The 16566-nt window shown below is 39.7% G+C and overlaps 1 protein-coding gene across 2 annotated transcripts in view; it reads left to right on the top strand.

The window, feature by feature from the left end:
* Positions 1–16566, top strand: part of CDC42BPA (CDC42 binding protein kinase alpha) — a 3351611-nt gene that overhangs the window by 2799647 nt on the left and 535398 nt on the right. For both annotated transcript variants that reach the window (XM_044059574.1, XM_044059584.1), the window contains exon 27: positions 15056–15195. In XM_044059574.1, the coding sequence (XP_043915509.1) occupies positions 15056–15195 (140 nt within the window). The remainder of the gene's footprint in view (positions 1–15055; positions 15196–16566) is intronic.

Consider the following 16566-nt stretch of genomic DNA (forward strand, 5'->3'; position numbering starts at 1 on the left):
ATGGCGCTGCATGTCTTCATGCAAAAGCACCATGTTAAGGCCATCTGTGAATTTGAAAAAGTTACCATGTAGTAACTCCTGAGTCTGTCCTCCTTCCAATGATATGTTAAACAAAGGTCCCATCTGCCTGAGTTGGTGGTACCTCAGGTAGATGTAAAAGATCCCAAGGCACCTATTGAAAATAGTAGTAGTAGTTCCCTGATGCCTTTGCCAAATTTCTCCTGGTGCTATAAATACTACCTTGGGTCTCCCCTGAAAAGAGGCAGCTAGCCTAGTGGAATTAACCCAGTCAACAAAAGATAAATAAATAATAAATAAAATATTCCTGCCAATTACCTTGGTTCCTTTGCTGATCTGCCAATTACCTTGGTTCCTTTGCTGATTTTCTCCAGGAAATTACAGCTCTCTCTTGCCTGCTTTCCATATTTCAACTTGCAGTTTTCCCTATTGCCAAGTCTCTTCTTTCCCATGTTGGCTTAATTCTTAGCATATTTTCTGCCACGTTACGGATTTAATGTTCTGTGTGTTTGTTGTTATTCTCCTTAAGGATCTGCATTCATATCGTAACCTCTCCTTATTTCTTCCCTTCCCCATTTCATCATCCCTTTCCACTTTGGTTTATAACATTCCTTTATTAAGTCTATGAACCTTAACTGTGTAGCTGTAAAGTATCTCTTCAAATAAGGTAATCCTAAACTATCTTGTTCTTTCAGAAGAATCAACTTATCCAAATAGGTTCATTCAACTCTTTTTAATTATTATCGTCCGTAACTTCTCCTCTCATTGATAAAAATATGCATGACATAGATTCATAGATTAGTACTAAGCTAACTGCCCTTGTGAGCCATTTTAAGCCTAGCCAATTATCCCTTGTGAGACTCAAACCCTGCACCTTGTGTTTGTAAGGCAAACACCTTAACTATTAGGCCACCCTCCCAACTCCATGATTATAAACCTAAAGGGTAGAATGTTTTCACTGCTTGTATCATAATATATCCATAATCAAGCAAGAGCTTTCAGTTTCTCAATGATTGTATTAGTTTTTGTTTAGTCTCTTCCACATACACTTAGATGCCTTAACAAAGTTCTGTTTAATCCATACACCTAAATACTTCATCTTGCCATGTCCCAATAAATATGGGTATTGCTGAACCAATTCATGTTTGGGTATATAGATTACCACTTTACCTTTGTTTTATCTTCATTAATTTTATATCCTAAAAAATTTAAAATTGTCTCAAAATGCTTTCCAACACCAAGATGTAATTTTCCAGATTTTTCAAATACAAAATAATATCTGCAAATAAAGCTAAATTTTCTGGAGTATCATAACATTGGTATCCTTACATTTGTGAGACCCTTATTTTCTTTGCCACTGGCTCTAAATATAAAGTAATTAAAGGGGAAAGAACACACCCCTGCCGTATTCCTCTGCTCAAACACAGCTTGTCTAAGAGGAACCCCCTAACCTTAATTTCTGCCTCCTACCCATTCTGTATCCTCCTAATTAACTTTATTATTCTGTCATGGAATGCAAATGCCTTTGTTGCTGTCTTTATAAAATCCCAGCTGACTCTATTGAATGCATTCTCTGCATCAAGACCTACTAACATTTGTGACATTTTCTTATGGTCTACTATTCCTCTAGATCATTGTTATTTCATTAATGTTGTTAAATGCTTCTCTCACTTCCACTAAGCCACATTGACTCATATTTGTCAATTTTGGCAACACCTTTGCCATTTTCATAGCTGGTGTAGATATAAACACTTCAAAATCCTGGTTTAAATTTGAAATGGGTCTACATGAAACCCTTTTTGGGTAGTGCAGTCACTACAGCATTCTTTAAATGCTGCTACAGCCTCCCTCAATTTTAAAACAGTCCTCCTGCTTCAACACAGGACATATCACCTAATCTATCTCCTTTCCAAGTCTCACCTCTCTCAAGATGTACTGAAAACTGACCCACTTTAGAAACTGATGTATATATTGTACAGTGCACTCTGCTTGATTTCACATTGCACTGTGCTTATTCACTACAATGCAAATTCATAGTTTTGCTATGTAATTAGTCTGCTCTACTCTTTTATTGCTTATATTTCTGTATTTTTGTATTTGTGAAAAATTGTTTGTATTTTACCCAGGCTGACTCTGAAATTGGTCAGTATTGATCAGTGCACTACCCCAGTAAACAAATATAAATACAGTAAGGTAAAAAAATAAATAACTAAATAAAACCAGCTAGATTTTTATCACTTTCCTTCCTCCCAACTTCCAAACTTCCATAGGGGTGCTGTCTGTTCCCAGAGACTTCCCTATTGATTGATTTTATATATCATAATTTTTACCTTCTTTCTTCTTGTCTTGGCTATTAATTAGGTTCATAGGTAGGTACTAGGCTATCTCTCTGAGGGCATTTATAAGCCTAGCCAGAGTGTGTCGGCTTTCGCCGCCCCATTGATTAACTAACTGAGCCTCTGTCAAGCAGAGCCAATGAAGTAATCCCAGGGGTGTATTTTCTGTTACCCATCCACTCGTCAAGGCTTCTCTTGAAGAGTGTTAGTGAGGGGCTCTGCCTAATGTAGTTAGGAATTTTGTTCCAAAGCATGGGGAGTCTCTGTGACAGGAATCTATCCCTCCAACATGTTCTATTTATTGTTGTGGCAAGGTTTAGCTCACTAGAGCGCATGTGTCGCAGTGACTTGGATTTCTTTAGGTGGAACATGTCCTTCAATTCTGAGTTGGACATGTCTTTGTAAGTCAGGCAGAGATCACCTCTGAGTAAAGCGATATGCCACTGAGTACAGCTGTAGTTTTTTCAGTCGGGCTTCATAGGACATATGTTTGAGGCCAGTAATCGTCTTGGTGAGGTGCTTTTGTGGTCTTTCCAGCTGTTGGAGGTGTCTTGTGAGGTACATCCCAAATGGGGCATTGTACTCTATGATGGGTCTGATGAGTGATGAGTAGAGGGGCACTATAACCTCTTTATTTCTAGATGTGAACCCTTTACTAATTAGATGGGCCACATAGAAGGATTTCCTAACTACTTTGGCAATATGTTTGTCAAAGGAGAGATTACTATCTACCTGGGTCCCCAGACCTCTTATTACGTCTTCTGTGTTAAGGGGGCTGCCACCTATGTGGTAATTTGTGGGTGTTTTGTTTTTCCCAAACGGGATGACTATGCATTTTTTGGCATTTAGCTTGAGGCCATGACTTTGACACCAGGTGTCTGTCTCAGTAAGGCCTTTTTGATGGATGTCCATGTCAGCCGGAGAGTCGATTACGGTTCCCAGTTTGCAGTCATCGGCGAACTTGGCTAGCCATAGTCCTCCTGTGTTTGCCTGTACTTCTGAGAAATATATGCCAAACAGTAGGGGTCCCATAACCGAGCCTTGCGGGACACCACTTGTGACTGGTTTAGAGTCGGACCTGGAGCCTGCTGTTCTTACCGTGTGAGTTCTGTCTGTAAGCCAGTTGGCAGCCCATCCTGTGACGTAGGGGTTTATGTTCAGGCTGGTGTGTTTTTCTATAATACCCGAGTGAGGAATGGTGTCGAACACCTTGGCGAGATCAAGATAGGCTGTGTGTACCACCTTTCCCTTGTCTATAGCCTTAGTGACTGTCTCGAAGAAGTCAACCAGCTTTAGTAGGCATGATCTGCCCTTAACAAAGCCGAACTGGGTCAGGTCAAGTGTTTGGAGGTTCCCAATGTCTTATCTTCCTCTCTCCTTGGCACAGTTAAATTTTCCATAAACATCTCCATTTTTGCCTTTTCTTGGTTTCCACATTCCTATGCTTTATATAAATATGTCATAAAATTTCCATTATATCTCTAATATTTCAAAATCTGGTTATATTTTTCTTGTCACAAACTCTTTAATTTTGGCGATAACATTTTCGGCGATAACATTTTCTACTATCTGTTGCCTAAGTCTTTATGATGAAAGTTTTGTGTTCTGCATTTATCAAAAATAGTTTCTTAAAAGTGAGATCCCATTTATTCTGCAATACATTAACCTTTGTCAACCCTTTCACATTTATCTCTCTCTCTCATGTCGTCTCTGTTTTTTAAGCTTCTTTTTTATTTTATCCCACTATCTATCCCTTCTAAAGAAATTCCTATCTTGGCTGTTAACTCTTAAATCATTTTTTACTTCATTACTCTGCTATGTAAAGAAACTAGACATAAATCTTGTGTTTATACATATTTCAAAAAGCAAGAATAATCAACATTTTATTTAATTCTGTAGAAACGTAAACATATAATTGTGATTTGTTAAAACATAAATATCTCTTAGAATGTATATTAGAATATAGGTGGTTTTAATATTCCAATGGTTATTTTGGTTCTAGCTTCTGCGTGATTGAATGGAGTGATTTCAGCCGGGAAATTCAGCAGTAAAACTTGAATGAGAGAACTTTGAAAAACTGGTGTGCTATAAAACTTATAAATGCACCTATGATGATATAGTAATTGGGTTCCGTGTGTTCATTGTTTTGTATAGGTACATAAATATGTACCATTAGGTGTTAAACATCTAATCAACTATGCAGGCTAACTTGTCTAAACATGTATTACACTATCCATTGTCTGTGTGGTTGGATAGGGAAACATATGCGGGAAATCAGGAGGTAACATCTGACTGGGTGAAAAATTGAAATGCTGGCCTGCTATGGGTCTTGCATGGGTCTTATAACACCAGTGATGACTCCGTAATTTGGGTTGTGTGTGATTAGTATTTTTTATAGAACCTAAATGTTGTTTTTGTTGATGTACAGCAGATTATTAGTTAATTACATAGGAAAATTTAAATAATAAGGAAAGCAACCCCACTTAATAACATCTCGTTATTTTAAAAATTAATAAATATTACTTGTCTGCAGCGCTTTCACTCATGCTTCTTCAGATCTGCCCTTCGGATGGAACTTTTTAATTCAAAAGAAAACTTTTTTTTGCAGAGAAGTGCAATAACTAATAACCAATCAATAATTAAAAATTAATAATTAATGACTTTATAAATCTCCACCAAAGTCAAATTAAAAACAGGAGAGTTCAGCTGTCAGTAATAAGGTTGGTGATGGAGTCTCTTAAGACTGGGAATGCTGGTGATGGAAATCTGAGTGTTAAGTCCTGGTGGTTTACATGCTTCTAGTCTGATCTACCATTCTAATTTGCGTTTTTCCAGTTTGGCATTTAATGATCCTTGTAATTCTTCTTTTGGTGTGCAAACTAAAATATGAAATTGGAATGTCTTGTGTCTGGGTTGAGCTTGGTTGTGTTTAACTAGTACATTGTTGTTGTTGCTTTAGTGGATGTCCGTAAGGTGTCTAGCAATTCTGGTTTTAAGTCTGTTGATAATTTTCCCAACATAGAAGGCAGGGCTTTGGGTACACTGGGCATTGTAAACTACTGATTTCGAATTGCAATTACTAGGTTCTTGGCTGTGTTAGTAGTGGTCAGCGTTAGAGCAGTGGAAACCCATTTTGTTGCTCATGAGCTTACAGTAACTGCAGTTGGGGGGTCCACAAGGGAATGTATCCTTTGGGGAGTTGAGCTGGTTTGTGGGTCTTCTAATAATTTTTTCAACAAAATGTCTGATACTCCTGTTTCTCCAAATGTTGAAACTAGGTTTTTATGGTAGTATATTGTTTAGCTTTAGGTTATACTTGAGAATAATCCAGTTGTCCTTAATGATGTCCATTATAACTCTGCAGTCAGTGGAGTAAGTAACCATCACTGAGCCATCTTTATATCCCTTATTGTGGTTTCTTCTCCTGTTAGTTCCATGGTTGTTGTCAGAGTATGGGTAATCAGGGTTGATGTTTTTTGGAGTGAGATAGATTCAAGCATCCTGAAGATGAACGTTTTACTGTAACCATGAGAGAGGAAATCAGTCTTTAGGTTCTCTATGTTAATGGTGAAATCCCTTAGTTCCTTTGATACTCACAATCCTGAGGCCCTGGGATTTAATCACATTCTTCTTAGTCTGGAAAGGTTGCATACTGTCTTGGTGCAGTAATAAGTTTACTCTGGTGGGTTTTTGGTATACGTTATTCGAGAGCCAGTCAGAGCCTTCCAGGTTTGAAATTGTGAGGTCTGGGAAATTAGCACTGTCTTTGCCTTTGTTGTGGGAAGTTGTAAAATTTAGGAAATTCGTGGAGTTCCCAGTGTAGTTGAAAAATTCCAGTAACCTTGCCTCTGTTCTGTTTCAATTAGTAAAAATGTCATTTGTGTATCGGAAATAACAACCCATGTGCTGGCAGAAAGTTGTTTTGCTACTAAGAAGTGAAGCTGTTTTTAATCGCACCAAGAATATTTGTTTTGGTATGAAGAACTTGAAAAACTGGAGAAATTTTGATCACAACAAGATTGTTAAAACTGTCTGGCATTTAATTTACAAATATTTTCTTACTACTGCTGCTTGGTGTTTTAGCTTAGCTCAGATAGCTCAAAAGGCTATTCTTTCATATTTTTCTAATCATCATTGTCATCATCTTCAACCCCCTTTTCCCATTTTCTGTATGGGTTTAGGGTGTTGCATCCAATGTCACCATGTCTGTAGTTTCAGTGCCACCATCCTACCTTCTTTAACAGTCATGACTGTCATTCTAATACACACCGTCCATCTTTTGGGTGAATGTCCTTTTTTCTCTTGCCTCGTTTCTGTCTCTTCCAAATTTTCTTCACCAGTTGTCTTTTGCTTTCCTGCATATGACTTAACCACCATGAATTCTACTTGACCTTGTCTATAATTGTGGCTATGTTGGTTTCTGTTCTGATTTTCTAATTTCTTTGTCCCACAGTGATGTTCTTCGTGTTTCACTGTTGCAGTCATTACATTTGGGTAATCCTGCTGGCAGGTTGCCATCAGTCGGCCTGAATTCCGAAGTCCTGGGTCCTGCGTCGGCTGCTGTCGCCCCTTCTCTGATGTCAGGTCATCAGGGGTATAAAAGATGCAGCCGATGCCATTTTCTTCAGTCTTACTTGCCGCGCGGTGCCCGAAGCAGAAGCATTTCGCAAGTGCCGGTCGGTCGACTCCTGAGATTTTCGTGTTCGAGTTTCAGATCCGAAGTCTTCAATAAAGCTAAGTAGCCCGTTGGGGAAACCTTTTTCTTGCTCCAGACCGATGTCAGAAAACGTTAATAATTGTATTTCTTGTGGAAAGCAAATACCTCATAAGGACTTTCATTCTTACTGTATTCCTTGCCTAGGCCCTGATCACAACGTTGCTGGTTGTCGGTTTTGTGCTAGATTTAACCAACGCACTATTAAGCATCGGTATGTTTTGCCTTAATCTATTTCGGACGCCAGTTTAATTATCCAAAAATGTCGTCGGATAGCCATCCGACTACCGGAGTTCACAAAAAACGCAAAGAAAAGGAGAGAGATAGACAACCAAGGCCCAAAACCGACGACAAAGCTTCTCATAAGCCAGTCGCCGGTTCTCAGTGAGGCGATTTCGCAGCCCCTAATGCCCACTACTTTAGAGTTGCAGGCCACTACCGACTCCCACGTGGAGTTGGCCATGCCGCTGGAAACTCAAGGTATTGGAGCCTCGGATATTATTCCTTCAGATGGGTCCGGAGCCGCTGAGCAGACCTTTTAATCTTTATATTAAACCAACCTCCGCTTCAAAGGCAAAGACTAAAGCACCTTCTAAAGCAAAGAAACAAACTCAAGAGCCACGTGGACAGGCCTCTATGCCCAAAAAACAGATGCTCAAAATGGCCGAAGACTTAATTACCTTGATCAGGGGTTCCCATCCCCCTCCTGATAAGAGGCCTAGGCAAGAGACTGACTGTGAATCTTCAGATCCGGTTTCTATTTCTTCTGATTCCTCTTCTGATCAGGAATATTCTCTTCCCCCCTATGAGGATTCTGATGCTGAAGAATCTATACCTTCAGCTTCTCCTCCAGAGGACTATTCATTTGGGGAAACCTTGCATACCATGAGGGAGCATTTCCACTGGGAGAGCCAAGATTTTTCAGAATCTAAAAAGAGGCTCAGGGATTTCCTTTTACTACCTCAACACAGGCCACTAGCCATTCCACCTGTGTTAGATATTGTAGATGATGTGTTTTCAGAGTCTAGTCTTACCCCTGACTCCTTACCTCCAGCTCCTGTTAAGCCTGACAGATATTACAGGGTTCCTGATTCTCATAAATTCCTTTTTAAAAACCCAGCTGCAGACCCTGAAACTATTTCACAGGGTCCCAAAGGAGTTAAGGCTTCCGCTGCAAAAAACCCTACCCCTTCTGACAGAGATTCTACGGCACTGGATAGATGGGGACAAAGGTTTACACATCTGCTACCTTGGCTATAAGGGCCTTAAACTGTCAGTTTCATATGCTCAAATATCAGCAACATGTCATGGCATTGCTTAAACAGAAAATGTTATTAAACTCTGAATGTGCAGAAAACAAGGAAATGCAGGATTTATTGCATGCAGCTGAACAAGTTGGAAAGCATACTTTACAATGTGGTTTTGATTCTTTGGAGACCTCCTGCAGGGCCGCAGTTACGGGTTCTGTAATTAGGAGGCATGCTTGGTTAAAGGAACAAAATCTGCCTGATCATGTCAAAGTTAAATTATTAGATGCACCTTTACAGCATGGTACTTTGTTTGATGTTAAGACAGAGGAGGTGTTAAAGAAAATGGAGGACAAAGCTAAATCTATGCAAACTGTCAAAGATTTTTTACAAGTACAGCCACCTAGGTTTAGACACTGGCCTACAAAGAATTGTTCCTTTCCTGTGTCCGACAGACCTCAAAGGGGCAGACTCATACGCCCTAGAGGCAGATCCCAGGTGCAAGGTTCCTACAGGTCAAAGCAGTGGGGTGCTTCTACCTCCAAAGCTGGAGAAGACAAATCACAACCATACAGGAAACAGTCCCAATGACTTCCCCCTGCCTGCACCAAGCACTTATCTCCTGGCAGCACCCTTAGGGGGAAAATTAGCACTTTTTTCACACAATTGGCACATTATAACCCACGACAAGTGGGTTCTAAATATTATGTCACAAGGGTACAAGTTCCATTTCCATACCCTGCCCTGCTAAAGGCAAACAGCTGGCCAGATCTGCCAAAAAATCAATAGGCAGAGGCACAAAAACAAGTCTCATCCCTCATGGACATGGGGGCCATTCAACAAGTACCAGAGCAAGAGCAGGGACAAGGACTTTACTCAAGACTGTTCCTGGTACCCTGAAAGGACAAGACCTGGAGACCAATACTGGACCTATCTATTCTGAACACATTCCTGGATATACCAAAATTCAAGATGATGACTTTGCAGCAGCTTCTGCCCATGCTGGGCAAGAACGCTTGGCTGGTGACTTTAGACCTAAAAGAGGCATACCTGCATGTCCCAATCAGACAATTATGCAGAAGATACCTCAGATTCAAGGCTGGCTCAATGCATTACCAATTTTCTGCACTGCCCTTTGGCTTATCTACTGCGCCCAGGGTCTTTACAAAGTGCCTGGCACCAGTAATTGCATTCTGCAGACAAAGAGGAATACAAAAATATCCTTACTTGGACGACTGTCTAATTCAAGCAGAGAACAAGGACATTCTTCTACAGCATCTGACGTTTGTGAAAAGACTTCTAACATGCCTAGGGTACACAGTCAACGAAAAGTAATCAAAACTAGTACCCTCTCAAGAGGTAATATTCCTGGGTGCAAGCTTAAATACAACTGCCCAGATGGCTTATCTCTTGCCAGACAAACAAAGGCAACTGACTACCTATTTCAAAATGTTGACAACAAGGGCCCAGTTATCTGCAAGAAAAATTCTGCAGGCTTTGGGCTTCATGGCATCCTGCATCCTACTAATTCCATATGCAAGACTGCATATGAGGAAACTTCAATGGTACCTAAAAAGTGTTTGGACTCAACATTGCCACAGCCTGGAAACAATGGTTACTCTCATTCCCTGCCTGCAACAGGAGTTTCGATGGTGGGCAAAGGCTTGTCACCAAAACAAGGGGCAGCCATTCACATTACCCCCGGCCAGGCAGACACTAACAACGGCTGCATCAGATTATGCCTGGGGGGCCCACATGGCAGGAAGATGCATTCAGGGCACATGGTCCTCAACCCAAATGCATCTACATATCAATCAAGAGATGCTAGCTGTTCGGAATGCCCTGACAGCCTTTAAGGACCTACTTCATCTGGGACAACTACTGATAAAGACAGACAACACCACGGTCATGTGGTATATAAACAAACAGGGGGCACACATTCTTACCCCCTTTGCAGGCTAGCCATGACTTTGTGGGACACGGCATTAACTTACCAAGTACATCTGCAGGCACAATTCCTGCCAGGAAGGAAAAATACTCTGGCAGATGAACTAAGTAGAAACCTCATGGATCCCCACGAGTGGCAGCTGGATCCACAAGTCTTCAGCATGATAACAAGAAAATGGGGATGCCCTGACATAGATCTATTTGCCTCCCCTCACAACTACCAACTAAAAAGATTCTGCACAAGGACTTATCACAGACAAACATGGAAAGTGGACACCCTATCTTTCAGCTGCAAAAACCTATCCGTATATGCCTTTCCCCCACTGCCTCTCCTCCCCAAGGTACTCCTAAAGGTCAGACAGGAGAAGCCAAAAATGATACTTATTGCCCCAGACTGGCCCCGCCAGTACTGGTTTCCAATCCTAAAGAACTTGTCTCAATGCCCAGCTTGGACCTTACCTCAGTTACCTCATTTACTGTTCCAGCAAAACAATCAGATCCTGCACAGCCAACTCAGGACTTTAAACCTGGCAGCATGGCGGATAATGTAGTCATACAAAACACACCCCTCAGTAAAGCTGTGATTGGATGTCATTTTGGAGGCCAGAAGGCCTAGTACTAGAAAATCTTATGCTGGAAAATGGAAGAGATTCTGTGCTTGGAACCAGGCACAAGGAACTGATACGGCTGTGCCAAATATTCCTCAGATTTTGCAATACTTAACTGAGATGCTGGACAAAGGCCTATCTTTTTCATCTATTAAAATTCATGCCTCTGCCATTTCGGCTCATTACAATACAGAGCCACCAATCTTTTCTCATCCCTTATTAAAACAGTACCTCAGAGGAGCCAAAAATTTAAGGCCTCCAAGGAGATCACCAGTGCCAGCATGGGACGTCAACTATGTCTTGGAAAAACTCACCCTGCCTCCTTTTGAGCCAGCTGCTACTGCTGATATAAAGTTGTTATCTTGGAAAACAGCTCTGCTCCTAGCAATAACTTCTGCAAGACAAGTTTCAGAGCTACAGGCACTCATGGCTGTGGAACCTTTTATCATTTTTTATCCAGACAGTGTCTCTCTGATGACAAATCCAACATTTATGCCTAAGGTGGTGTCCAGTGTGGCTCTTAACCAAACTATTCATCTGCCAACATTTTATCCAAATCCAGAGAACAAGGGGGAGAGAATTCTGCATTCTTTGGACGTACACAGACAACTTAGATTCTACTTGGACAGAACCAAAGTTTTCAGAAAGACAGAGCAATTAGTAGTGGCATATGCTGCAGGATCACAAGGAAAGGCCATCTCAAAGCAGACTATTTCAAAGTGGATAGGCCACTGCATTCGTTTCTGCTACTTACACCATGGCAAGCCAGGGCCTAAGGGCATTAGGCCACATTCAACCAGAGCTGCAGCCACTTCAGCATCCTTTCTCAAGGGAGTACCTACCAAGGACATTTTAGAGGCTGCCACTTGGAGTTCAGTGCACACCTTTACAAAGCACTATCATCTGCCACTCTACTCTAAATCCAGGGCAGGCTTTTTCACTGCAGTTCTGCAGGGCCTCATAACCGCTCCTAATGCTGTTTAGCTCCAGCCTCCCATCCATAGCTTTGGGACTCTACCCAAATGTAATGACTGCAACAGTGAAACACAAAGAACATAGTACAGTTGTGTACACTTACCATAAATGCAGATGTTCAAGTATATTCACTGTTGCAGTCCAGGTTACCCACCCACCATCCCCCTTTCTTCTGATGGAACCTATCTTTCCTTCTCTGATTTATACAACCTATGTGGTGTATTTGCTGGTAGATGAAGGTAAAGTTTATATTGGTGCATGTAGATATATATATATATATATATATATATATATATATATATATATATATATATACACACACATTTTGGCTGCCCTTTTAGGGGGCACCTGACGTCTGGGGCAAGAAAAGCTAAAGAAAATGGCATCAGCCGCATCTTTTATACCCCTGACGACCTGACATCAGGGAAGGGGTGACAGCAGCCGACACAGGACCCAGGACTTTGGAATTCAGGCTGGCTGAGGGCAACCTGCCAGCAGGATTACCCAAATGTAAAGACTGCAACAGTGAATGCACTCGAACATCTACATTTACGGTAAGTGTCCACAACTGTACTTTCATCCTACCCCCATGTCAAGCACTTCATCACCATCACCGCAAGCTTCCTCAACTGCTTTGCCTCGACTGCCCAGGTTTCTGTGCCATACAAAAACAGTGGTCACACTACTGTTTTGTATACCTTATGTTTTACTTCATTTGCATTCCATCCCTGACACTCTGAGCCAGTTGGCTTGCACTACCTCTAATTCTAACTTTGACTTCTGCATTCAGACTTCCCTTCTCCTCAAACATACCTCACAGATATGTGAAGCTGTCAACCTGTTCTACTACTTTCAGTTCTGTTTCAATATTCAGCTTCTTCTCATTTCTCTTGTTTGCAGCCACAACAGCTGTCTTGTTTGTACTCAGTTTCATCCATTATGAAGTAATACAAATTTGTCTGTATTTTATAAAGGAGTGTGGCAAAATAAAAAAAAATGTTTTAGAGACAATGTAGCCCATTTATTTGGTAAATTAAATGTTAGTGGTAATTAAAGAGGGAAGAAGAAAAAAAAATCCCCACATTTTAGGGATGGGGACGAAAGTAAAGATTTAAGTAATGAAATTGGGGGATACAGTTAAAGGAAACAGCAAATATAGTATAGCAACCCATTGTTTTTGTGAAGCATGGGGTATAAATCGGAACATGTTTTCTAAGATTCCTGACCTTTTGTGGATCTTCTCCATACCTATTAATTTTACTTATAAATGGGGACAAAATATGTAGGACATTCTGGAAAGCAGAAATAATACACTACCGACAACTACTCTTTTAAGAAAGTTGGTACACATAAATGTGGGTTTTGTGCTCAGTGCCTCCACCTAGCAAATATAGATCACATATACATTTCAGCTAGAAACAGATGCATTTATAATAACATTTTAACCGTAATATTAAGGGAGTTGTATACACTGCCTTATGTACCAAGTGTCCCTCCTTTTATATAGGTAAAAGAAATTATGAACACATTTATGGTATCAAAAGGAAAAATGCCACAAGTGCTCTACATAGACACAAAAACTGTGGAAAAGGGGATTTTATATTTTTTGTTATTGAGTAAATGGGTAAATGTCTTGGAGTGGGGGGTTCTGTGGGAGACAAAGATGCAATATGGGGATTTATACTGGCAGTTAACTTTAGATGTTAGTTAAGACCACAGGATTGAATGATATACATCCATAGTCCCTGTATTAAAGCTCAGAGCAGCAAGAGTATGAGGTATTTAAATCCAGGCCTAGAATAAAAATTTTAATTCATCAACAGTTGTTATGTAACCAAAGAGATTTTTATCATTTCATAGTACATAAATACACATCTAAGAAAGTCTGTTTTACATTGTGGATAGTTATTTATTATAGCATTTTATGCACTTTATTTTTTCAGTTTGCAGTATTTTGTATATTTATAAGCTCTATACACAATCTAGGGGGTTGAGAATAGATTATTTAAGGTATAAAATATATTTATAACTGTAATTTAAAATTTTCGTATTAAATTATATTTTGGGGGGTTTGTATGAGGTAATTACTATTAAATTTCAAACATCCTTCACTTATATTGTATATATTTTTATAACATGTTTATGAGAATACTTGTTCCTTTAAAGAAGTTAAGAATGTTTTTATACATCTATTGTTCATTGTTTTCGATTAGGTCACTATTCATTTTTAATATATATATTTTACTTTTTTATGTACTTCATATATATCTGGCACATTGGCTTTATGTAATTGTATTTCCATAGCACATTTTTTTATATTTGTAAGTATTAAACATGATCAAATTTACTTGTATTTTTAATTAGATTTATAATTAGAGCAGAACAGCTATGGATGGAGTGCATTAAATTGAAAGGAAATGATGGGGTCATGAGAGGATATTTAAATGTGCATATGGAAGTACTGTTAGTTGTTCTGATGAAGTTCTACTTTGAAAACAATACTGTAGTTAATTTTGTTTTTAAAGTTTGAATAAAGTGTCTTTCAGTTATTATTTTGTGGTTCTGAGTGGTCATGCAGGCTCTGGCATAGTGAGAACACACTTTCTGGTTCAAGTGTTTTACATTTTGCACTTCTTTTCTTCTAATTTTTGTTGGAGGTGGAGGGGACAGAGTAGGTGTGACCGTTCACTAGCAGAGGGTGGGCACAAATTTCTAGTATCCCTCCTATTGCCACCCACTCCACACATGTGTGTGATGCATAGGGGGAGGGAAATTAGATTAAGTAAAAATCCCCAAGAACTGCAGTATGACAGCTTTGCACCACAGTGTGCTGACACGCTCCCCAAAGCCCTGACATGGTGCTTGGGGTGTTGCCCCAGATGGGAGAACCTTCTGATGTAGGTTACACCAGGGAAGTCTGCAGGATGTATTGGGAACTGTGGAGATGGGACATTGGGTGCAAGCGTGGGGACCCAAGGTTAGCAGTCATGAGAGGAAAAAATATCTGGAAAAAAAGTGAAACTGGAGACTGTGCACTGTAGATGGGTGAACATGCCTAAAAGCTACCCAGGAAGTAAAATAAACATGTGAGTGGTTTTCCTTTAACAGTAATAAACTATGCAGACTTTGTAATATAAAGTAAGTGTGTGATTTATTCTGTAGGCGTTGTAACTCTTCCTGTTTAACATTAATAACCTTTTTTTCCTGTAGGTGCCAAAGCCTGCTGGTGTTAAGAAGGGCTGGCAGAGAGCTCTTGCAGTTGTCTGTGATTTCAAGCTGTTCTTGTATGATGTGCCTGAAGGAAAAGCATCTCAGCCCAGTGTGGTAGTCAGCCAGGTTATTGATATGAGGTATGTAAACATAAAAACTAGAAAGAAACAGCACCTTTACTTTTTGAGGTTGTGTCTGAAGTATTACGTATCAGAATGCTTCCCACAAACTCCATTGGTATGTGTATTGTTTATCAGATTGCATCCCCTTGTTCTGTTTGTTTTAATTAATGTACTTCTCATGACGCAGGACTTGCAAGACACAACAAAAAGTTGTAGTAACATTGTACCACTAAAATATATTTGCCATTCTTTTACACTAAAGGTATTTTCATCATTCTTGCTGTCAGCTTCAGGTTTTTCCCCATGTATAATATGGTGGCTGATTTTCTACTGCATCAGTAGTTACAGTGACATGACTTCACTATCAGAACACAACCTTTTCAACAGGCATATGCTTCTGCCACTCTGAAGGTGACACTGTGCCTTTACAGAAAACCCCAGTACACTACTTTGTACCAGTGATTGTTTAAAGTTTCAGCTCTGATGTCTGTACTCTGGTGCACCCTGCTGAACTCTGATATGCTTGTTACTGTATTATATTACATTTGACAATTTCAAAAGCTTTTTGTCACATAAATAGAAGTGTTACAGGCTGTCACAAAGTATACCCAAACTTCTATGAAGTACTCTTCACCAAGTTGTCAGTGTGTGATCTGAAGACCTGTTTACTAATCAGTGATATTAGTTTCAAATAAAACTCATTAAACTGGAGTTGCTTTAGTTTTTTTGTTTGAAACTGCCTAGTTTTGCTGTTTTCTGATTCCTAGATAGACAGCTCCCTGGTGTTCCATTACATTTTATGTATACATCACAGCACTTTGTAACTTAAGTGCCTTGATGCATTTTCCACCCTACCATATTATTATTATGTGATCTGTTTATCAAAAAAAAAAATGGTAAAGTTTTTTTTTGGTTTGTGGATGTGCCCACTTATAATTCTACTGTATATTTGGTGACATCACCATAGGGATAGCATCAGGTTGCATCTGTAGACCTTAATGGGTGAGTTCTATGTATGCACTGTGGTACGTCCATTAAAATCTATATGAATGCACTGCCACACTATCTCTACATTGACATTGCTGAGGATAAAATTCTCTGACCCTTTGTGATGCCACAAAGGGAAAACAGTATTTTCCAAAGCCTTATAACTGAAATGACTGGGAGAAAAATGCAGCTTGGTACAGGAAGCACACCATGCCATGGTGCATAAGGTAAGTAATAAAGTGCAATAGATCACTTTAATCTATTGTGCTGAAAGATCCCACTCCCTTTGCTTGCACTTTTTCAGTAACTAGAAACATGCTTCTTCCCAGAAGAAAAAAGATCAGGGAGAAAAGACAAACAGAATGTAAATGTTAAGAAATCCATAAATAACTTTCTGTAATG

This window comes from Protopterus annectens, chromosome 1.part2 (assembly GCF_019279795.1).
Source record: "Protopterus annectens isolate FY-2018-M chromosome 1.part2, PAN1.0, whole genome shotgun sequence".
Classification (NCBI taxonomy): Eukaryota; Metazoa; Chordata; order Ceratodontiformes; family Protopteridae; genus Protopterus; species Protopterus annectens.